The sequence below is a fragment of the Hylobates moloch genome, unplaced genomic scaffold (genome assembly GCF_009828535.3).
Source record: "Hylobates moloch isolate HMO894 unplaced genomic scaffold, HMol_V3 SCAFFOLD_2, whole genome shotgun sequence".
Classification (NCBI taxonomy): Eukaryota; Metazoa; Chordata; class Mammalia; order Primates; family Hylobatidae; genus Hylobates; species Hylobates moloch.
This window is the reverse complement of record NW_026652277.1, coordinates 152,745,958-152,770,275: the sequence shown is the minus strand read 5'-3', so window position 1 is coordinate 152,770,275 and position 24,318 is coordinate 152,745,958. Positions and strand designations below refer to the sequence as shown.

At 35.4% G+C, this 24,318-nt stretch overlaps 1 protein-coding gene across 8 annotated transcripts in view; it reads left to right on the top strand.

Moving 5' to 3' along the window:
• Positions 1-24,318, top strand: part of HBS1L (HBS1 like translational GTPase) — a 220,996-nt gene that overhangs the window by 51,444 nt on the left and 145,234 nt on the right. For all 8 annotated transcript variants that reach the window (XM_058435573.1, XM_032159465.2, XM_032159474.2 and 5 more), the window contains 9 exons: positions 1,003-1,111; positions 6,227-6,486; positions 6,935-7,100; positions 10,057-10,174; positions 16,757-16,903; positions 18,938-19,012; positions 19,562-19,679; positions 20,334-20,402; positions 23,185-23,289. In XM_058435573.1, coding sequence (XP_058291556.1) covers positions 1,003-1,111; positions 6,227-6,486; positions 6,935-7,100; positions 10,057-10,174; positions 16,757-16,903; positions 18,938-19,012; positions 19,562-19,679; positions 20,334-20,402; positions 23,185-23,289 — 1,167 coding nt within the window. The remainder of the gene's footprint in view (positions 1-1,002; positions 1,112-6,226; positions 6,487-6,934; positions 7,101-10,056; positions 10,175-16,756; positions 16,904-18,937; positions 19,013-19,561; positions 19,680-20,333; positions 20,403-23,184; positions 23,290-24,318) is intronic.

The following is a 24,318-nucleotide window of genomic DNA, read 5'->3' as shown; positions in this document are numbered from 1 at the left end:
CCTAGGCTGGAGTGCAGTGGCGCAATCTTGGCTCACTGCAACCTCCACCTTCCGGGTTCAAGCGATTCTGCTGCCTCAGCCTTCTGAGTAGCTGGGATTACAGGCGTGTACCACCATGCCCAGCTTATTTTTGTATTTTTAGTAGAGAGGGGTTTGACCATGTTGGTCAGGCTCGCCTCGAACTCCTGACCTCGTGGTCCACCCGCCTTGGCTTCCCAAAGTGCTGGGATTACAGGCGTGAGCCACCGCACCTGGCTTTTTTTTCTTTTTTTTAAGAGACGGGGTCTTGCTTTGTCACTCAGGCTGAAGTGCAGTGGTATTATCATAGCTCACTACAACCTTAAACTCCTGGGCTCAAGCCATTCTCTCATCTTAGCCTCTTGAGTAGCTGGGACTATAGGCACGTGCCACCATGCCTGACTAATTCCCCCATGTTCTTAATTCAATTTTTCTACATTAACCTCTTTCCCTAGATTCTTTATAGATATCAGTATTTTAGTAAGTCTACTGTTGTGTGCAAGTAAAATATATACTATATTCCAGCACAATTCAGCAGACTCTCAACTTGTTCATCAGTTCATAAACCTCACAGGATTAAAAATAGTTTAGCCATCTGCTAACTGACCAAACAATTTTAGTATTGTGAAAGGGTGTGGTAGGAAAGGGAGGTATAGGGTCTAGGTATAATGTCAGAACAAGGCTCAGTGCAGAAACTACTTTGTGACCTCTTAATATTGAAACTTAACAGTCAGTTCAAAATTAGGAAGAGATTTGGTGGAGGTTAAGCATTGGAGAGTCCTGACAATAGGGGATTTCCTAGATTAAAGTGACAGAATTTCTTTCAGCATTAATATCTTACTAAATTTTTTTAGAGATAAGATAATGTGTTTATAAAGACATTCTGTGAAAGTTATCATAATCTATAATTTAAAATACTATGTAATAGATTTCTTATATTACTAAAGAAATTAATTGGCCTTTTATATTTTACTCCTTAACTAGGAAAACCAGTAGATTCCCAGACATCGCGAAGTGAATCTGAAATTGTGCCAAAAGTTGCTAAAATGACTGTATCTGGAAAGAAGCAAACTATGGGATTTGAAGTGCCTGGGTAAGACTTTGAGTACCTCCCTCATCCCCACCCCCACCCCCATGTTTTTGAAATCAGTATTGCCTCCTATTACTGTAAGAAAGAGACTGTTTCAATTTTGCATAATATATCATTAGCACTGAAGTATCATATATCCTCAGTATAACATAGTACAAAGAGACAAAATGAGAAATTAGGCTTGATTCTGGCCTTATCTTGTGTGTATTACTTACTCTACCTCACTGTCAGTTTTCTTACATAAATATTTTATAGCTACTTTAACATAAAAAACCCTGTGATTTTGTGAAACCTAGCACTGTGAGATAGGGAATTCTTATACCACTAGGTGGCGGAGGTAACCAGATTTTGGAGTGAGTCCCCGAATCATGGAATCATTAATTACATTTTTTAATAACTAAAATATTTTTAAACTCTTTTGGATTTTCATATTGAATAAATTGGACCATTGTAGCAAAGACGTAAATTGGACCATTGTAGCAAAGACATATGATATGAAACATATGTAGAATTTCAAATATGTAGTGAAAAATGGAAATAAACCATACCTTGGTAGCACTTGTTTGTTCTTATCACAGTCCCTAGAATCCTTCCAGGAGTTTTTATAGACAAGGGAAGTGAGTTGCTTTAAAGCCATTAATTTTTAAACTCTAAAATTTTTCAGAATTTTCGATTGTTCAATAAATCTGTTACTTATAAATTATATGTATTTTGTCTGCCAAAACGATAAACATTGTTATCAAATATAAACAATAGGTTTTTACTATAAACAATAGATTTTTATATATATACTTTTTTCCTTTTTTTCTCTCTTTTCTCAAGTTATATTTTTAAAAAGATATAAACCCAGGAGCCTTATTTTTTTTTTTTTTTCCTTACAATATTCTTTTGTCTAAACTAGTGAGGTATCATGAGTTTTGGCTGGGAATAATGTTTATCACCTAGTTCAATTTTTGGATTTTATAGAAACAAGACTTTATTCACTAGATTTCAAAGTCAGTGAAGGAAAGGACTCCTTATCTAGGACATAGTAGGCATTCAGTATACATTAATTGAATGATTGTATGAGTGAAAATGTTAATTTTTATCATGAGTAACTTTAGCCTGTTAAAATAATTTAGAATTCTGATTCAGTCTCAAAAAGCTTCATGTATGCCTTTTTTTCCTTCTGAATTGGGATTGAGTTGTCAGAATTATCATTGCCCTTTTTGTCCTTATTCTTGAGTGCCATTTAATTCTATTATGGGATTTTTGCATAGAGAGAGAGAGAGAGAGGAAATAAATAGAATACAGAATTTATTGTTCTAAGGATTTTATAATCTTAGTGCAAAAGATTTTTCAGAATTCTTAACATGCAAATGAACCCAAATTAATGTATTATATTAGAAGTAAATTCATAGGTATCTAAATGAATAATTATAAATATAATGCGTAATAAATATATCAATAAATCATGTGCATAATTTTTGAAAACTCTGTAAGTACAATGCAGGCCTTTCAGAATTTTATGACTATATTCTTTGCGAGGCCAGAGACTGTTAATGTTCATCACTGTATTCCTTTTACAGAATAGTTATTAAATATTTATTGCTCAGAATCCTTGGGGAAATACGTATTATTTTAAAAATAAACTTGCAAATAATGTAAAGGTAAAATATCCACCCATGAGGCAACATTTTGATGTGGCTCTATGGGAGAAGTCATTAGAATGTGAAAGGTCTTGTAGTTATAGATCGAAATACTCAGAAATGCTTAATAGTGCTCAAGGCCAACCAAGTTGTACTATTACACGATTTTTTTGAGATTTATAATAGGGATAGCACTTAGCCTATTCTGGGTTAGTCTTAAGAAAGCATATAGAAACACAGTGAAATGCTTTTGAGTCAAGATTTCAGCATCATAGGTTTCTACGTAGTGTGATTCTCAGTGGTGTCTTATTTTAAGAAGGATATGGCTGGGTGCAGTGGCTCATGCTTGTGATACCAACACATTGGAAGGCTGAGGCGGGAGGATTGCTTGAGCCCAGGAGTTTGAGGGAGCTGTGATCCTGCCATTGCATTCCAGCCTGGTCGACAGAGTGAGATCCTGTCTCTATTTGGAAGAAAAAAAAATAGGGTAATGCATAATGCATTGCTTGGAAGGAACTGAAACAGCAAACTTTCTTTTTCTTTAATAATATTAAAAATAGTAGATGTAAGTAAGTGCATGTAAGTAGAAATGAACATTGCATATAGAAGAAATATTCTTTTAACCTCTTAAATCTCAGTTATTCGCTTCTAAGTATTTAACTCAAGAAGAAAGATTAAACCTCTAGATTCATGTATAGTTTACTTTTAGAAAGGTAGTTTAGAGAAAAAAAAGACTAGTCATTTTATAATATTAGATAAGTGTACAGGGTGGGCATTGTGGTTCGTGACTGTAATTCCAGCACTTTAGGAGGCTGAGGTGGGAGCATCACTTGAGCCTAAGAGTTCAAGACCAGCTCGGGCAATATATTGAGATTCCCCCATCTCTACCAAAAAAAAAAAAAAAAAAAAAAAAAACAGCTGGGTATGGTGGTGCATGCATGTGGTCCCAGCTACTTAAGAGGCTGAGGTGGGATCACTTGAACCTGGGAGGCCAAGACTGCAGTGAGCCAATATTGTACCACTGCGCTCCAGCCTGGGCAACACAGTGAGAGCAAGACCATCTCAAAAAAACAGAAAGAAAGAAAGAAAGAAAAAAAGCTTACAAAATGATACCAGAAAGCACCTGAAAAAAATTCAACCAACTTATTCTTTTATTCATACCAGTCAGTAATTAATTATAGGCCTGAAATCCAAATGGTCATTTTTAGACCTTAGATATTTTTCAAATCTTAAAACATTGACTTTTATTTCATAATATGCAGATTTTTTTTTTACTAAGGGCAGTCTTACCTAGGATACTTTTCTAATTACTTTGGTCATTTCCCACTAACACTGTAGAATTTTAGTGAATTAATTTACAGTTTACCTAAGATTTACTTAAAAGGGGCCAGGTACAGTGGCTCATGCCTGTAATCCCAGCACTTTGGGAGGCTGAGGCAGGTGGATTACTTGGGGTCAGGAGTTTGATACCAGCCTGGCCAACATGGTGAAACCCTGTCTCTACTAAAAATACAAAAATTAGCCGGGTGTGGTGGCCAGCGCCTGTAATCCCAGCTACTCGGTAGGCTGAGGCAGGAGAATCGCTGGAACCTGGGAGGCAGAGGTTACAGTGAGCTGAGATCGCACCATTGCACTCCAGCCTGGGTGATAGAGCGAGACTCCATCTCAAAAAAAAAAAAAAAAAAAAAAAAAAAAGATTTACTTAAATGGAAATGCTATCCTGAAAGCCAGAGGAAAACAAACCTTTCATGTTATTGAATTGCACATGAAATGATCAAGTCAGCCCTGTTTTGTGAAGCCCTTCCTATTCTGGCAACCCCTCTGAGGGCTGCCTGGATTGGTGGGGGAGCTGAGCTTCAAGCCCCTGCCCACTCTGTCCACCATAGCTGTCTGCTTTGATCTGTTTTCCGTATTGAATTTAATGTAAGCTTGCCTCTGAAGAAAATGTTTTGCAGCTAAAAACAAAAAGATCTGGGGCCCGAGATTGTGATTTCTCCCAGGTCTGATCCAAACTAGAGCCTGTGTCTAGTCACAGTAGATCACTTGTATTATAATTTGTGGGGCTTTTAAAATTCTTCTAAGTACAGAATTGTCAAGTTTTGGTTTTAGAACTAGCTGTGGTCATTCAAACAAATATTTGCAAATTATAGTCTGTTTGATTTCACTTAATTTAGCCTGTTAGAATCCTTTAAAAGTATGGGAACATTTTCCGCATATTACTGTTTTTACCTACTAGTTTAAGATGAAGTGCATCTGTCTAAGCAGTGCTCAAAAATGAACACCTAAATTGGTTAGTAGAGATCTGAAAAAGCAAAATAAAATGAGAATGGATATGTGGCTTTTAATAAAGTTGCAAATATAACTATTGTGACTCTTTTCCTGAGGCATATTGTGAGGGGCTAATGTTGGGCATATAAAAATGCCCTGACAGGGAAAAACCAATGTATTTTTTGTTATAATAGGCAAGAAGAAAATAGATGTGCTTACACATATCCATCATGCTACAATCTTAAATGATTATTATAAACTGCTTTCTATATGTAGTTTTTCTCTGCCAGCTCCACATTGAGTTGGATATAATTGGTTTCATTCTTAATAACTTCCAATTTAACCTGCTCTTTGTCCTAATTCTGTTTATCCATAGTTGTTAAAGGAAAGTGAGGCATATCATACATAGTCTGATTATTAGGTTACATTCCTTATAGCTTATTCACAGAGTTGCACCGGTACTAGTTTCTATGTGGAGTGTCAACGAGCTCATGAAGAACTAAGATCAGTGTTTACTTTTGTCAAGGAAAGAATAAGTTAAGCTGGGCAGTCTTGTTTCTCCTTTATATATCTGAGTTCCTCACTAGATTGTAATCTTTTGAGAGTGGTAGTTAACTTTTTAATTTCTGTGTTATTTTCTTTTTGACATCAGTCCCTAGTATATGTTGTAGTTTTTAATAAATCAAGTGTTTGTTGGAATTAAACAGTGGAATTAGAGCTCCACTGTCAAAAATGTTTATGAACTGTAGTCATTTACAGATAACTCCCCTCAGGGTAGTGTTTGAGTAAAAAAGATCTTAAGTCTATCATGTTGGAAGGATGAGTTGAAGTAAAACTATATTTTAGTACTAATTCATCTCCAGTAATATATTTGGTGCCATTTTTACAAAATATCTCCTTTATACCATTGATTTTGATAGGATGGATTTTATGGCCAAGGCTGTGGGCTTGATTTTGAATTTCAGTTATTTTTCAACATATTTTCTTCTTATCTTCATTTGTGGTACACTGTTTTTCTCATGGGATCTTCCACGGTTGTATTTGTGTGGTTTGAGTCTAGCTACTTATCATTTCCACCTTAACAGACTTTAGCTACTTAGCAGAGATTATTTTTGGTCTGGAGCATAAAGGATTATGAAGAAACAGCTTCTCTGCCCTTCTGACATTGTAGGACATCAATAGAGTTGGTTTAAAATACTTTTTTCCTGTCTGCCTTCTGTAGAGTATCTTCTGAAGAAAATGGTCATAGTTTCCACACACCTCAAAAAGGACCGCCCATTGAAGATGCCATTGCTTCTTCTGATGTTCTTGAGATTGCTTCTAAATCTGCTAATCCACCCCACACGATTCAAGCATCAGAAGAGCAGAGTTCAACCCCAGCACCGGTGAAAAAGTCTAGCAAGCTGAGACAGCAAATAGATGTGAAGGCAGAACTGGAGAAGCGGCAAGGAGGGAAGCAGCTCCTCAACTTAGTGGTCATTGGTAATGCTCTTTGTCCCTCTGGATCGTCAGCCAGCCATGCCTTAGCCTGCCCACTGTCTGGTGGCAGCATGGAAACTCTGAGTTTCTCCATGAGTGGAATGGACAGAGAGGAAGGAGGCACAGCCTCATAATGCTTTCTAGTCACCTGGGGAGAGATAATGCCAAGTTACCAAAGAGGTCATTACACTTGATTGTGGGGTTTTTCATTTTGTGAACATTTTGAAATTGGCATGTCTTGTTGACAATTTTAATTTCCAAAAATCTGAGAAATTCCCCCCCTCTGTAAAGAGACATGCTCTTTTTTTCTATTGTGTTTTAACTGTCAGTTTATAAATATTGGTATTACTGTAAACCACTGACATGAAATATTGAATTACACATTTATGCAGTGCCTCAATGTGAACATCTGGAAATGTCCTGGTATTAATCCTGAATCAATTTTCTTTAGGTCATGTTGATGCTGGGAAAAGTACTCTGATGGGCCATATGCTTTATCTTCTGGGTAATATAAACAAAAGAACTATGCATAAGTATGAACAGGAGTCTAAAAAGGCTGGCAAAGCTTCGTTTGCATATGCATGGGTCTTGGATGAAACTGGCGAAGAAAGGGAAAGGTAGTCACTATATTTCAAAATTTTCAGTTTGAAATCATACAGTCTTCTAAAATAAGTGTGTAATATGTGTTGAATTTGTAAAACATATGAAATACTTTAGAGATTGTTTTTAGAAAATAGCTTTTAAATATCAGGGAAATATTTTGACTTTTTTGTTGTAATCTACATACTGTTTTTACTCTTCTGAATTTTATGGAAATAGATTAAAAGAATGTTTAAAAGAAACAAAACAAAAGCCATGCAGAAAAAAAACAGTAAAAATCATAAGCTAATTATTCTATGGGATAAGTTTCAGTTGTCACTTCCCTAAGTATTTGTCAAATTGCCTTGATTTTGAATTAAAATTATGAGTAAGACTTTTAATTTCATGTCAGCTTACAAAGGAAAGGTAACTGTAGTAAAACCTCTTCTGTCTAGAATCTAAATAACCAGCAAATTCAAATTACCAAACAATTCATTTTTATACTTTACGTATTATGTTTTTATGAGACAGTCAGCAAACAAGTAATTCTGTATCTATAATGCAGTCAGTTACTCCTCTGTCTCTGTTACTGTGTTGAGTGCTAATTTTGGGGGGATTCTAGTAGGAATATGCAGCTACTCATACTCTGGCCAAAGAATAGTATTTCTTTTGAAGTCTTTTTAGAGTGTCAGTATAGATCATGTTAGGGTTGTTAGGGTGGGAGAGCCAAAGGACACCTTAATAATTAGTGAAATGGCAGATATATCAACTGTGTCAAAATAATGACTCTTTACAAACCTATAAAGTCCTGTGGAAGTCCTAAATTAACAAGGAGATTAAACTCTGTTCCCTGATGTCTTCAATCTGATTATTGGAGAATATGTCTGGATTTTCATGCCTTTTTAATGTGTATTTTCTTGCAGTCTTGGATAGTCTCCATTATAAACATATAAGGTAGCGCTCTGTAAAGCAGGTCACAGTATTCCTTAGCTCTTCTGATAAACTGGAATTTGTATCATAATGGTTTCTCTTTCTTTGTGGGTGTCTTTAGTTCTTTATAGTATCACAGACCTGTTTTCTATCCTGGTAAGAAAAATTAGCTGGACAGTTGCCAATTTTGGAAAACAATGTAATTGTGTATGATGCAATATTGGAAGCCTAAATAATTTTCACCTCTCAGTTTAACATGCACATTATTAAAGTATGTGGCTTCTTGGTTTTCTTTGCATTATCTAGTAAGCAGGTAAAGACATTGAGAACAGTATAAGTTAAGTTAGAATGGTTTACTTGAATTTACCTGGTATCTTAGTTGAGCTGGCAAGTGAACTAATAATCTATTCGATTCCTATAATGGTCAGTCATTTTAGCTTTTTTGATAATATATCTATTGATTGGCTTTCATATTTTTGCTGCTGCGTTTTGCTGCTGCTAGTTTTTTATTGCTCAGCATGATGTAAGTTCTAGAATATTTCTTCATTCCATAGATAGCAGATGCTTCCAGGTACACGATGGGAGTTTTAGCTCACCACCGTATGTTCCTTAATAGCATTTACAAAATGTAATATGTTGCTTATCCCACCATGTTAAATATTTGTAAATCCCCTAGTCTTCTCAGATACTGAAGAGCAGAAACTAGTAAATTGATTGACATTTCATATCCTTAGGGTTACAAATTGAAATCAGAGCTGGGTCAGCAGAGTATACCCAGGTCAGTCTAGGGAGGATCTCAGAATAAGTCTTAGTTCACCATTATTCTGAAGGTGTCTGTGGTCCCTAGAGTATTTGGGAATTATTAAAGAGAATTAAGCGTCACTTTAGCAAACTAGGAGGCCCATGCTTTCAGATTAAACTAAAATGGCTTGACTAAGGAGACCTACAGTTACTTTATTGCTAGGGCAAACCTATAGTTCATTATTCTAATTGTTGTACTCTTTTGGTAGTAAAGGGGAGTATTATTTTTCCTTATTTTGGGTGATTCTGGGGCAAACCTAGTTTATTGCCATATGATTTCCCTGTCTAAATTCCTGAGGCCTAGAATGACTGAGTGCCCTTGTAGACTTTCCTGGGGCCTTCTTATACAGGTTAAGCATCCCTAATATGAAAATATGAAATTTGAAATGCTCCAAAATCTGAAAATTTTTGAGTGCTGACATAACATCACAAGTGAAACATTCTACATCTGATCTCATGTGACAGGTCACACAAAACGACTGAAAATGTTGCATAAGATTCCCTTCAGGCTATGTGTATAATGTGTATATGAAACAAAGGAATTTTGTGTTTAGACGTGGGTCCCATCCCCAAGATATCTCATTTTGTATATGCAAATATTCCAAATCTGAAAAAGTCTGTAATTTGAAAAGCTTCTAGTCGCCAGCATTTCACTAATCTGAATCTACATTTTTGTGGCTGAAAAAAGGCACTATGTTGGTCTCCAAGAAGAATTAAATAGGATACAAAGCAATCTGCTGTTCATCTATCTCTGTTTTTTAAAAATTAGGCATCTGCTTTGATATCTTATGTTTTCTAAATATGTAGCATACTAACCAGCCTTGCAAATTAAGTTTTATAAGCTCATTTCTATAATTAGTGAAGCATAAGCATAGAACGTGAAGAAAAGTACCTCTCGGTCGTGGTAATTTTTCATTTATCTTTTCTCATATGCAGTATTTTCCCCCCATTTAGAGTTGTCCCCATGTATCTTTCTTTCTTCACAATTTACACTATTTCTTACAAAACAAATAAGATAATAGGGCATAACTATCATTTTTATTGAGCTCTTTGTCCTCCATTTTGTGTTAAAACCATATGGATGCACTTCTATTATAGCAGAAATTCTAGCCCCGATTGATAATTTAATTATTCAAAAATAATGGTCTATAAAAACAATTTCCATTTTTACCTAAGAATGTAGATGGTCATGTAGACTATTATTAATTTACTCTATAGCACTATTTACATAGTACATGCTAACCATGTTATGTTTTGTTTAAGGGGAGTAACCATGGATGTTGGTATGACAAAGTTTGAAACCACAACCAAAGTTATTACATTAATGGATGCTCCAGGCCATAAGGACTTCATTCCAAATATGATTACAGGAGCAGCCCAGGTAACTGCTGTTTTCCTCAGTGTAGTGTACTGATTCTACTTTACATAAAATTTCCTGATGCTGAGGTTACAATTCTAGGATTTTGACTTTTAAAATATTTTAAAATTAAACATTTTAACCGTTATAAAGCTTGAACACAAAAAGAGCAATATTGTATTTTTCATGATCTTTTTACCTGTACTTTGTAAAACCTTTTAAAATTTCTTACAAAGAAACAAAATGTATAAAAGCTATGAGTTTCTTTATCGTAAAAGTAATGGTAAAGGACTTGATGAGTATAGCTTCGTATTTCCTTTATTGATAAGTTGGCCTGAGTATTTCAAAATCTGCCTTATGTCTTTCAATATATTCAAGTCCTATATCTTTTTAAAGAGCTTGTTTATGCAGAAATACTGAAGCTTGGGTATTTTCGCCCAGTGGTTTATTTACTTTCTTTATAATATTAAAAAAGCATTGCAATTTCTAAATTACATGATTCTTAATAAGAATACTGCAAAAACTCAAATATAATTTGCATCCATACATCACTTAATGATAAGGAAATATTCTGAGAAGTGAGTTGTTAGGCAGTTTCATCATTTGTGAACATATTAGAGTTTACTTACACAAATCTGGATGGTAACATCTTTTATACACCTAGGCTACATGGAACCTATAGTTCCAAGGCAACAAACATGTGTAACATATTACTGTATTGAATACTGTAAGCAGTTGTAGCACAGTGGTAAATATTTGTGTATCTAAACTGATCTAAGCATATTATAGAAAAGGTACAGTAAAAATAGGGCATAAAAGATAAAAAATGGTACACCTGTATAGGGCACTTACCATGAATGGAGCTCGCAGGACTGGAAGTTGCTCTGGGTGATTCGGTGAGTGAATGGTGAGTGAATGTGAAGGCCTAGGACACGACTGTATACTTTACAAACACTGTACACTCAGGTGACACTAAATTTATTTAAAAATATGTTTTTCTTTAATAGTAAATTAAGCTTACTATAGCTTTTTTTACTTTATAAACGTTTAAATTTTTTTTAACTTTCTGACTCTCTTATAATAACACTTAGCTTAAAGCACAAACATGTTGTACAGCTGTACAAAAATATTTTCTTTCTGTATAGTCTTATTCCATAAGCTTTTTTTAACATATGTTTTTTACTTTTTAAACTTTTTTTGGTGAAAAAGACACAAATACGCACATTAGCCTAGGCCTACACAGGATCAGAATCATCAGAAGTGAAAAATAGTAAGTACATAAACCACTATCATAGTTATCATTATAAAGTACTATACATAATTGCATATGCTATATTCTTTTTTTTTTTTTTTTGAGACGGAGTCTCACTCTGTCGCCCAGGTGGGAGTGCAGTGGCGCGATCTCGGCTCACTGCAAGCTCCGCCTCCCGGGTTCACGCCATTCTCCTGCCTCAACCTCCCGCATAGCTGGGACTACAGGCACCCGCCATCACGCCCAGCTAATTTTTTTGTATTTTTAGTAGAGACGGGGTTTCACCGTGTTAGCCAGGATGGTCTCGATCTCCTGACCTCATGATCCGCTCGCCTAGGCCTCCCAAAGTGCTGGGATTACAGGCGTGAGCCACCGCACCTGGCCTGCATATGCTGTATTCTTTTATACAATTGGCAGTGCAGTAGATTTGTTTATACCAGTATCATCACAGATACATGAGTAATGCATGGTGCTATGACATTATGGCGACTACGACATCACCAGGCAGTGGGAGTTTTTCAGCTCTATTATAATCTTATGGGACCACCATCGTTTATGCGGTCCATGGTTGACCAAAATGTCATTATGCTGTGCATCACCGTAACTTTAAATGATTAAAGCAATGAAAATAGCACTGCATATATAGGACATTGATTTCTTTCATAATGGATGATTACTGGAAAACATGAAGAATTAAAATAACTTGACTCTGTTACATGGCAAAAACATGACTTCAAGCAATTAACCATTTTCTGGGATCTACTCATTAAAAGATTAATTTTTTGAGACAGAATCTCACTCTGTAACCCATCCTGGAGTGCAGTGGCACAGTCACCAGTCACTGCATCCACAACCTCCCGGGCTCAAGGGATCCTCTCACCCCAGCCGCCTGAGTAGCTGGGACTGCAGGCATGTGCCACCATGCCTGGCTAATTTTTTAATTTTTTGTAAAGATGGGATCTCACTGTATTGCCCATGCTGGTCTTAAAATCTTGGGCTCAAGCACTCCCCACCTCAGCCTCCCAAAGTGTTGGGATTACAGGCGTGAGCCACTGTGCCCAGCCAAAAAGAGAATTTTAATATGAACATTTATCAACCAAAAAGGATATTGTATGAATACATTATAATATATTTGAAGATAAACAAGAATTTTTTGATACAGTTTTAGAAAGTTGACATGTAATTTTAGAATATTAATTCAAGATTCATGGACTGAATGTGATAAAAGATTGAAATAAAGTAATTATCGCTATTAATTGAGTACCTAATATGGACCAGATACTGTATTAGGTGTTATATGCATTTAGTTTAATATAATCTTTATAACAACTCTAGGAAGTGTATATTATCACCATTTTAAATTAGTATACAATCATCCCTCTATGTGCATGGATTTTGTATTTATGGATTCAGTCAACTGTGGATTGGAAATATTTGGGGGGGAGAAATTCCACAAAGTTCCAAAAAGCAAAATTTGAATTTGCCACACACTGAGTACTGTGTTGAATCCATGCAAATGAAGTGATATGTAGGCATTGTATTAGGTGTTACACATAATCTAGAGATAAAGTGTGTGAGAGGAAGTGTGTAGGCTATATGCAAAGACTACCCTGTTTTGTATAAGGGACTTAAGCATTCATAGATTTTGGTATCCACGGGTGTTGGGAGGTCTGGAACCAATCCCTCACTGATACTTAGGGAAACTGTACTTCTCATTGCATTTACCAAAGAATGCAATATAGTTTTGATTTCTCCTTATATATGTATATGTATATGTATGTGTGTGTGTATGTCTGTGAGTCTTTTTCTTTTATTTTCATTGATTGCTTATTCAATACTGGCTGTGTAGCAAGCACTGGGGTAGCAGTGTGGGAATGCAATACCTACAAAGCACTGATAGTTTAATGGGCGAGACAAACACCAGAAGAAGCAGTTGTAGTAAAAAATGCTTTTGAATTCTAGAACCTTAGAGTCCACAGTTATTATAAAGATCATTTATTCCAGGCCAAGGTGTGGAGGTTCACGCCTGTAATCCCAGCACTTTGGGAGGCTGAGGTGGGCTGATCGCTTCAACCCGATCTGGGCAACATGGCAAAACCCTGCCCCTACTAACAATACAAAAAATTAGCTGAGTGTGGTGGCAGGTGCCTGTGGCCTCACTTACTCAGAAAACTGAAGTGGGAAAATCACCTGAGCTCAGGAAGTTGAGGCTGCAGTGAGGGAAGAGTGAGACCCTGCCTCAAAAAACAAAAATCATTTATTTCAAACTCTTTATGGAATTATGGTGGGAAAGGATTTTAGAGATCATCTAATTGAATTCCATTATGTAACAAAGAAATAAAGAGACTCAAAGATGTTAAGTAACTTGCTGAGTGTGCAAAATATTGCAGTGGGCTTTGGGGACACAAAGAAGCATACAAGGCATGCTGCCTCACCTCAGGGAAATCACAGTGTGGAAGACAAGACGTGAAGATGAAAGGCTAACAGTTGCATTCCAAGAACAGAGAAGATACACGTTGTGGAGAGAGATCACTTTATTCTGCTTGATCATCAGAGGCTTCCTTGAGAATGCATAGTAGGCATTTGGACTCCCAAAGACAAGAGCTATTGCCTGGAAATAATATTAATAGAGAAATTGCCCAGTAATTTTTTGGAGATAGTAATAGGAAGATTAGGTAGAACATTTGTGGCCGTAGGTATCTTTTTTTTTTTTTTTTTTGAGACGGAGTATCGCTCTGTCACCCAGGCTGGAGTACAGTGGCCCAATCTCGGCTCACTGCAACCTCCGCCTCCCGGGTTCACGCCATTCTCCTGCCTCAGCCTCCCGAGTAGCTGGGACTACAGGCGCCCGCCACCATGCCCAGCTAATTTTTTGTATTTTTAATAGAGACGGGTTTCACCGTGTTAGCCAGGATGATCTCGATCTCCTGACCTCGTGATCCGCCCGCCTCGGCCTCCCAAAGTGCTGGGATTACAGGCGTGAGCCACCGCGCCCGGCCGGCCTTAGGCATCTTAATACCAATTCAATGAATTTCACATTTTAACCTAAGAAGGTAAATATAATTTTACAGTTATTAAAACCTAATGAGAAAAAGATTTTCAATTACTGTGCCTAGGACTTGGAAGTTCAGGTCTGGATGTTTTATATAAACTATATTTACTCCCTAGTGTTTCTGTGAAGTAAGTAAGTTGGTAACACAGAGAGGTTAGACAACTTGCCTGAGGTGTGGAGAACAGTTATTGACTACAAGTATGCGTGAAAGAGCCAATTTTCAAATTGATTGCTTCAGTTTGTATGCTTATTCTTATCTAAGAATCCTTGATCAAAAGAGCTGGATCTCGTTGAGGAAATTAACGTTCAGTTTTATAAAATATGAAGGATTGGAAGTGAAGATGGCACTTAAGAGTACAGACAAAGCAGGAGTATTTAGGTACGAGTAAAAGGAAACAGGAATAGTGTAAATTATCCCACCAGACAAAGTATATGGATAGTACTTCAATTTAAATTGTAATGTTCTGTTGTAAGAAAGTATCTGAGACATTCTTGACATATTTTATGAACATTTATTTTCCATTATGGTGAGGATTATATATTATATCTGAAATTCTTTAAAAACTGGAGAGCACAGAAATAAAGGGTCATTGGGGAAGCAACAAAGAAACAAGCTGTTGTGGGCTCTATTCTGACCAGAAAGCAGGAGAACTTAATGATGTGGATGGAATATAAGAGGACCCTAGAGAGAAAGTGATTATCATGTAACAGTCCGAGATAGCTAAAGAGGGGAATGCCAGGTGTAGTCTTTGTTTCCTGGATTTCAGAAAAGTGGATTTCTATGACAAACAGGTATGCATACAAAGGAAAAGCTGTAAAAGAGAAAATAAAAGTGTTCTTTAAAAAATGTCCCTACAGTGCATTGACAGAAATCATTGATAAGAATGAAAAGGAGGAACTTCTATGGTTGCACAAACTGTTGCACGTTTTAAAAGGCTGCATCCACATGATGCAAGTGGCATCAACACAAAAGAATAGTGGGAACCTGTAAAGTTAGTTTCAATAAGGCTAACAAACTGAGCTAAGCTGAGGTTAGCTTTCTTCTTTTGTGGGGTGTGTAATTTGAGTCTGAAAGGAATGTCTTTCCATCTGATTCACAAGATGGTCCACACAGGTTAGAAAACTTTGTTATACAAGGCTTTTTTTTCAATAGCTATAGAGGATGAATATGCTGCTTTTTGATAATTCATATATTTGCTGTTTTTCTTCATTATAAACAATACTCTGATGAATATCTTTGTAGAGGTATACTTATTTCTCTGGGATAAATTCCTAGAGGTGGAATTGATGGGAAGTAAAATATGTATAATTTTTAAGTTCTTGATACTTTTTGTGAAAATACCCCCTGGAAGGTGGTGCACCTACAGTCCCATGAACAATATTTGAGGATGCGCTTCTCAACGCGTCCTTGCCTACAGCAAATAATTTTGTCTTTTAAATCTTTAACAATGTGATTTGTAAAAATGGGAGAGGGGGAATATGTCAGTGTGTTTTTATTTTACTTTTAAAAAATTTTAGTTTCTACTAAAGTTGAATTTTTTTCATGTCTGTTGACCATTTATATTCCTTTAGCAAATAGCTTGCTTGTATCCTTTAAAGCTATGTCTTCTTGCTTTGTTTTGGGTTTTTTTTTTTTTTTTTTTTTTTGGTAAAGATTCTATAGAGATTATAACTTTTAGTTTATATGTTACAAATGTTTGTCCCTCCCTGTCTACTGTTTTTTGTTTTTTTTGAGACAGAGTCTTGTTCTGTCACCTGGGCTGGAGTGCAGTGGGGCAGCCTTGACTCACTGCATCCTCTGCTTCTCAGGTTCTAGTGATCCTCATACCTTAGCCTCCCAACTAGCTGGGACTACAGGTGTGCACCACCACACCCAGCTAATTTTTGTATTTTTTGCAGAGATGGGGTTTCACCATCTTGGCCAGGCTGGTCTTGAACTCCTGACCTCAGGTGATCTGCTTGCCTTGACCTCCCAAAGTGCTGGGATTGCAGGCATGAGCCACTGTGCCTGGTTGCTGTTTATTTATGTTTTAATTTTGTTTATATTTTCCTCCTTTGCTTATATATTTTAATTGTTATATAATAAAGTGTGGACTTTTTTCTTGTTCTTTGTGTCATTATTTTTGGTGACTTTATTTTAAAATTTTAATCCATCTTTGGGAGTCTTTTGTTTAATTTGCTTTGGTGGGGGTAGTTAGGGTCTTCGTTTAAAAATTTGACTAACATAATTAATTGAATAATCTGTCCTTTGAATTAAAATGCTGAAACATTATTTCTGGCTTCGATTATTTTTCTTCTTTAGGCGGATGTAGCTGTTTTAGTTGTAGATGCCAGCAGGGGAGAGTTTGAAGCTGGATTTGAGACTGGAGGACAAACACGAGAGCATGGACTCTTGGTCCGTTCTCTGGGAGTGACGCAGCTTGCTGTTGCAGTTAATAAAATGGATCAGGTATTTAAGGGCTTTGTGGAGATTTGTTTAAGATGCTAATTAAGATGTTATTCTGCTCATATAGATGACCTTAGATGTGACTAGTGTACATTTTATTAGTCGGTTGCCATGTTTTTAAAAACAAATTCTCTGTTCTCATCTTAAATAAATGAGGTGTTAGTAATTTTTAAGTAAGAAAATGTCTTCTTTTCAAAATTAATTTTTAAAACCTAAAAATTGTTTTAAATTATAAAATAATACACGTTTATTATAGGGGAATGAAAGTATAAAAATCAGAAATAAACCTATATTTCCAATTCTCCTTCCCACCCAGAAACTTATAACATTTCATTTTGTATATTCATCCAATTTATTTTTATAGATAAGACTCTTTATTGACAAAATTGGGTTATCTGTTTTATCATCTGCTTTTTAAAAAATAATTTTCTTGTCTTATGCATGTTTCCAAGTAATTGATAATCCTTAAAGAGGCTATTGTATTTATGGCTGTATTCTAGTCTATTTTAAAGATGGAATTTATTAAACATTTACTTTTGAACATTTCCTGCATATGTATTTAGAAATGGTTCATTCCATGGAAATTCCTGGGCGTAAGGGAATATACGTTTTAAGACTTGCTGAACCTGATTAAAATGCCCTTGAGCAAAATTCTAGTTATTTACTTCTGGCACATATGGTGTATTTACTTTCCTAAACTCTTATCAATACTGCTGTTATTACAAAATTGTTTTCCCAATTTATGTATGAAGCATGATTCTTCTTTTTAAAAAAATTTACTCTTCTGTGAATGTTCATATTTAAATATGTTTTATATATTCACAATTTGTTTTTTCTTTTGGGAATTATTTATATAATTTCCTCGTTTATGTAACTGTATTTTTTTCTTATTGGTTTGTAAACATACTTTATTTGTTAAAGATACTACCCCACTATCCTCTCTTAGATATCTTTCCAATTTGTTACTTTACTTTTTGTTTGTGGTATGTTTTGGATATATACTCAGATTCATAAATAGTTCCTTTTGACTTCTGTCTTTATGCCTAGGTATTTTCTTTCTTTCTTTTTTTTTTTTTTTGAGTTGGGGGTCTCACTCTGTTGCCCAGGCTAGAGTGCTGTGGTGCCATCATAGCTTACTGCAGCCTCAATTCCTGGGCTCAAGCAGTCCTCCCATGCCAGTCTCCCTAGTAGCTGGGACTACAGGTGTGTGCCACCATGCCCTGCTAATGTTTAATTTTTTGGAACGATAGTGTCTCACTGTGTTGCCCAGGCTGGACTGGAACTCCTGGCTTCAAGCTATCCTCCTGCCTCAGCCTTTCAGAGTGCTAGGATTACAGGTGTGGGTCACTGCACCCAGCCTGCTTAGGTATTTTCTTACCCTGGGATCTGATTCACCTACATTTGCTATTAGTTCCTTTATGGTATCATTATTACATGCACTTTTAATTTTTTCCCAGCATTTGATCGTGAAAAATTTCAATATAAAGAAAAGCTGAAAAAATTTTACAGTAAACATCCATATTATACTCACTTATTAAGATTCTACCTCTTACTTGATCACTTGTTGGTTTCTCTGTCTACTTCTTTATCCATCCATTAATCCATTCCTTTGGCATGCATTTCCATGTAAGTTGCAGACCCCTAAATACTGCAGTGGCATGTCATTATCCAGAGTTCATATTATGTATTTTTTTTTAGTCTATTTGGCTTGAGGGGAGTGCTGATAATTTTATTTTATTCTAACAGTTGGTCCAAGCAAAAGTGAGTAAAATATTCACTTTTTCCCCCCAAATTTGAAATCACTTTTAGCATATATAAAAAATTCTAAATGTACTAGAGACTATTTCTAGGCTTTCTGTTTTAGGAACAATTACTTTTAGATCATATTATTAGCAAGGTCTGATATTCTGTGTTTTGATTTTAATAGATTTTATATTTATATTTTATATAGTCTTGATTATATTTCATTGCAGAAATTTAAATTTTATGTATCATGTTCTGAAGCATAGTTTTAAAAATAAATTGGATCTTTATCAGGTTAATTGGCAACAAGAAAGATTTCAAGAGATTACTGGAAAACTTGGGCACTTTCTTAAGCAAGCAGGTTTTAAGGTAAGATCATTTTAGATTTATTTGTTATTACTTTCCTTGAGTCATCTTACTGGTATGAGAGGAAAAACTAATACTTTGATATTCTTATTAAATTTGTTTAATTCTCTTTGCTTTATTTTCTCTTGAGTATCATGTATATAATCTTTGGATTATTTCAACTTAGAAAATTGCATATGTTTAATATTTGGGTTGGTTTTTATGTAAGCAAAATACTTTTTTACCCTACCTATTAAATTAGATGGTATAGGTTTAGAGAGGTCATAGAGAAGTGTGGAAACTGATAGGGAAGTATTTGTCCAGCAAGCATCTGTAATATGCCTTTGTTACCAAATGCTTGAATGTTTTGGAATAAATTTGCAAGTTTCCCACAATAAAAAAAGTTGAAAATTATCGGATCAGATAACTTTGGGGCTATAGTTCTATGATTTCTATTACGTTTTAAAAAGTACACTGTTGCTTTTGCAAACTTGGTGCAGTTATAGTAATGGTGAATCTTTTAATGTTTTAAAAAATGTTGTATTAAGTTTCATAAGTCAATCTTTTTAATAGGAGAGTGATGTAGCTTTTATTCCTACAAGTGGTCTCAGTGGTGAAAATCTAATCACAAGATCTCAGTCAAGTGAACTCACAAAATGGTATAAAGGACTATGTTTATTAGAACAAATTGGTAAGTATACTGCCATTCTAGCTTTAAAGCATTATAAACTTGGTATTATTATTTAGAGTTCTTTATGGGAGATAGTCACATGTATGAAAAAGCATAGGATTTGTAGTCGGAGGAACTAAGTTGCCTGTTTTGTCATCATGTGCAATACTTAACCTGTCTAGTGCTCTGTTTTCTTCAGTTAATGAGGCTAGTGCCTGGTTTATGTATCTTATAGACTGTTGTTAAAATTAAATGAGATTAACATTCATTTTATAAACTGCAAACTATTACTTGGTTGAATGTCCCTTATCCGAAATGCTTGGGACCCAAAGTGTTTGGGGTCTAAAATTTTTTTTTTTTGGATTTTGGAATATTTCCATTATACTTATTAGTTGAGCAGCCCAAATTCAAAAATCTGAAATCCAAAATGCTCCAATGAGCATTTCCTTTGAGCATTATATCAGTGCTCAAAAAGTTTCAGATTTTGGAGCATTTCAGATTTCAGAATTTTGGATTTGGGATGCTCAGTGTGTATATTAGTGACAGTTAATTTGCTATTAGTAATTATAAAAAGTAGTTATTTTCTAGGAGAAGTGGGATTATAATGAGTTTATTGAAGTGAGTCAAAAATTTAATTTTAAATTAAACCTTGCCTTTTGCAATTTTTTTTTCCAGATTCCTTTAAGCCTCCCCAGCGATCCATTGACAAGCCTTTTAGATTATGTGTGTCCGATGTTTTCAAAGGTAAGTGCTACCTTTGCAGTGCTTCTTCAGTATAGCCCCTTTTTCCCCATTCCCTCCTAACCTCCTTTCCTGGACTAAGTTATGACAGTATATTGCCTTCAGAGTCCCTTCTCTCCATGCCCAAGTAAGGATCACTGTCAGATTAATCTTAAAATGCACAGTTTTAGTCACTTAGCTTCCCTGTCCAGGAAAACCTTCAGTTTACTCACCGTTTCTCATCTTTCAAGCATAAGAAAAACTTGCCTTTTGTCTTTCTAACTTTATAGTTTTTTTTTCTCCCATTAGATTCCTTTAGTTTTCAAATCCTTCAACCAAACTGGATTGTTTATTGTTTCTTAACCACACAGGATGTGTTTATTGCCACATGTCTACCCGTGCTTCCCTGTTGTATTGTTCTTTCTCTTAACTTGTCCATTTCCTCCCCATCTGTAGCAGTCTGGGTCCAGTTAGGAGTTAGATACCACACATAGGTGAAATGGGAAATGTAATATAAAGAATTATTAACTATGATAAAAATGCAACTAAAAGATATACAGAAACTTTATAGGTAGGCCTGAGGAAGGACCAACATAGAAGAGGTTCAGAGCTTGCTGGAAGAGTTGATATATTAAATACCTAAGAATATATCTAACTTAATATGGGCAAGATCCTATATAGAAGACTATAAAATGGAAGTACAATTTAAAAACTCAATAAATAAAAGGATATAAGATTTATTATTACAATAATAAAAACTGTAAGGATGTCATTTGTCCTCTAAATCTCCATTGTCACAGAGCCAGCAATGCAGAGTGAATCTGGAACTGAGCAGCAGTAAATTGATAACTGGCATGCTTACCTGTGCACGTGCCCTGACGCGTCCCTCTGTATTCTCTGTACCCTCTGTCATTGTGCTTTCATGCAGCATTATAATTTTTTCTATGCTGTCTGTTTATCCCACTTAGATTATGAACTCCTTGAAGGCAAGTACTATCTCTTCTTTATCTATATCTGTGGCCCTAGCCCAGTGCCTGGCACATAATACATTTAATACATGAATAAAAAAATGAATGAATGAAGGTGCTTTGAAAAAATCATGCGATGAAATCAAAATTTATCATTATCATATTAGCTTCCAGTGTTCTAGTAATAGAGGAAATATGGTAATAGTTTCCAAGATGCCCATTGTTTATCAGGAATACGAGAGGTGGTTACTTTTCTTTGATTAACAGTGTTTGCTGACTGTACTTTCTCACCTCCTGTTCCCCTTTCAGGCTGCTTCCTGGTTTCCGCCTATGCTGCTCTCCTGAGTGTGTTCCTTCTGAGGTCATGAAATGACCTTTTGGTTGCCAAAGTCAATATACACTTTCAATTCTATCTTACTTGAATTTGGCATTGGTTCTGATGCTGGTAGCCACATCCACCTTGAAACTCCTCCCTTGGTTTCTGTGACCTGCTTTCTCCTGTTAACCTGTCTATTTCTCTGACCTCTCTATCTCTGACCTCCCTATATCTTCTCTATGGGCTCCTCAGTCTCTGTCTTTTAAACAGTGTTCTGCTGCCTCAGTCCTCTTCTTAGTCTTCAAGCTCCTTTTGAACTGACATCCATGAGTGTCTCTACCTTCTGCATCTTGATGCTTCCCAAATCTGTATCTCCAACCCAAACCTTTTCACTCATTCTCCACACACTTGTCTAAGCACTACTGGACATCTCTCCTGGGAGAGTGTTCTTTTAGGGGTACCATTCTCATGGAATGTGGTGTGATTGGTCCCCCCTGGAATGCAACTTCTGCATGTGTGTGTCTCATAGACACTTCAGATTTACCAAGCCTAGAATGGATCTTGTCCTTAGTTTCATATCTCACAGTTAATGCATCATCATCTCAGATTTTCCCCTTTCTGTCATTAGTCTTCACTTTCCTTACCACTCCAAACTTGTTATTCCTTATTCCCGAATTCTTGAGTTTATTCCCTTTCTGTAGTAAGTTTGTGCATTTGTATCAGCCTCTACTCTAAGACAGAAATACCATCACCTTACTTCTCTGGTTACAATATTTACTGGCTTCCTATTACTTAACTGCAGGATGAAATTTAAACCCTAAGCATGATTTATGAGACCCCTTTATTATTTCTCCCTTGCCTATCTCTGTTGCCTCCTGTCTTGCCTTTTCTTCATTATTCTATATGGTCCCCTCCCCATAGCCCCCACAAGTGACACATGACTCTTGGCCCATCCCACATTTGGTTATGCCTTTGCACACACAGTTTCCTGGGGCAGCAATGTCTTCCCTTTTCTCCCTACCCATGCATACAAGCTACCTAATAAACACTTATTCCTTCTTCAGAGTGCCCAGATGTCTATTGTCACCATCATGGATTCTTTGGTGCACCTTTCTGTTTCTGTTGTATATTTTAAATATTATTTGTCTCAGGACAATGTAATTGTTTCCATGTTTCTCTTCACTAGTATAATATCTTTATGGGCAGGGACTTACATTTTTTTTTTTTTTTATCCTCAGAGTTTAGTATAATATCTGGTACTCACGTATTTATTATTTCTCAATAAATATTTGAGAAAGGAATGAACCTTTTTTTGGTAATATGAGTATTTTTATTTGCAAAAAAAAAAAAGTAAAGTGTGGTATGCCATATTTAGTAGAGATGTTAATTCTGAAATGATTATTATTTAATGTCCATTGAACTACTAGTTTTATATGACTACTTGAGAACTAAGTATAGTTAACAGTATTAATCATCAGATAACATTGCTGTGTGAACCATAAGATTTTGGTATATTTTTCAGATCAAGGATCTGGATTTTGCATAACTGGTAAAATAGAAGCTGGTTATATCCAAACTGGTGACCGACTACTGGCAATGCCTCCTAATGAAACTTGTACCATAAAAGGTATTTATCTGCAAGATGCTTTTGCTAAACAAGCCTTAAGTTGAGACAGCAGATTTTTAAAAAGTGGTTTAGTTACAACTCCAAAGTAAGTAACCTCTTACTGAAATTGTAACTGACTGTCAAAATGATACTGACTGTTGAAGATTAAAATGTGAAAACATTAAACGATTTTTTTCTGTTGTGACTGTTTCTGTATATATATGTACATATAACATTCTAACTGTAGTAGCATTCTATTTTTGACACTGATTTGAGAAGACTGGTTAGGATTTAATCAGATATGTATAGATACCTCACAGATGTATTTGGAATACAGAATATTTTCTGTAGCAGAAATTAAATCTAGTCCCAGCCTGACCCTAACTAGTCAGTGGCAAAGCAGCCTTCTACAGTCTGTTACTTTGAAATATATGTTTCAGAATAACTATAAATTAACAGCTTTGATCATGTTTATGCCAAAAATGTAGGTATATTTTATAGGAGGATATAAGTAAGATTCAAATGGAGAAAAACCCAGTGTTGAAAAGAGAAATTGAACTAGTTTAAATTGCCAGTCACTGTTTCTGCATATAGATCTAATATTTTTTTCATAATGACTGATAATTGTTTCTATCTTCTAATACATACACACATATATATTTATGTATATGTATACATGTTATATGTTACATGTACATGTATATTATTTTCCAAATTTTGACTAAAACTTTCTAATTCTATACCTCTTTTATTCTGGCTTCCAACTAAGCCTCTGACTTCTGAAGATCTGTTTTATACTATAAAATAGTCTTATTTGTAACCATTTTAAGCTGAAGTATAACCTATTGGAACTGTAAAAATTTTTTAGATTTTAGTATTTTTCTCTCTATTACTCTTAATTTATAGTTTATATCTAGAGTTGTACCTGACTAGTTTATCAATTTGAATGTATATTTTTCTTGAATTAATATGCTCTCTTTAAAAGATTTCTTGAAAAGTTTAAGAAATTAATATCTATTGAAGTTACATGGTTTAACCTATATTTAAAGA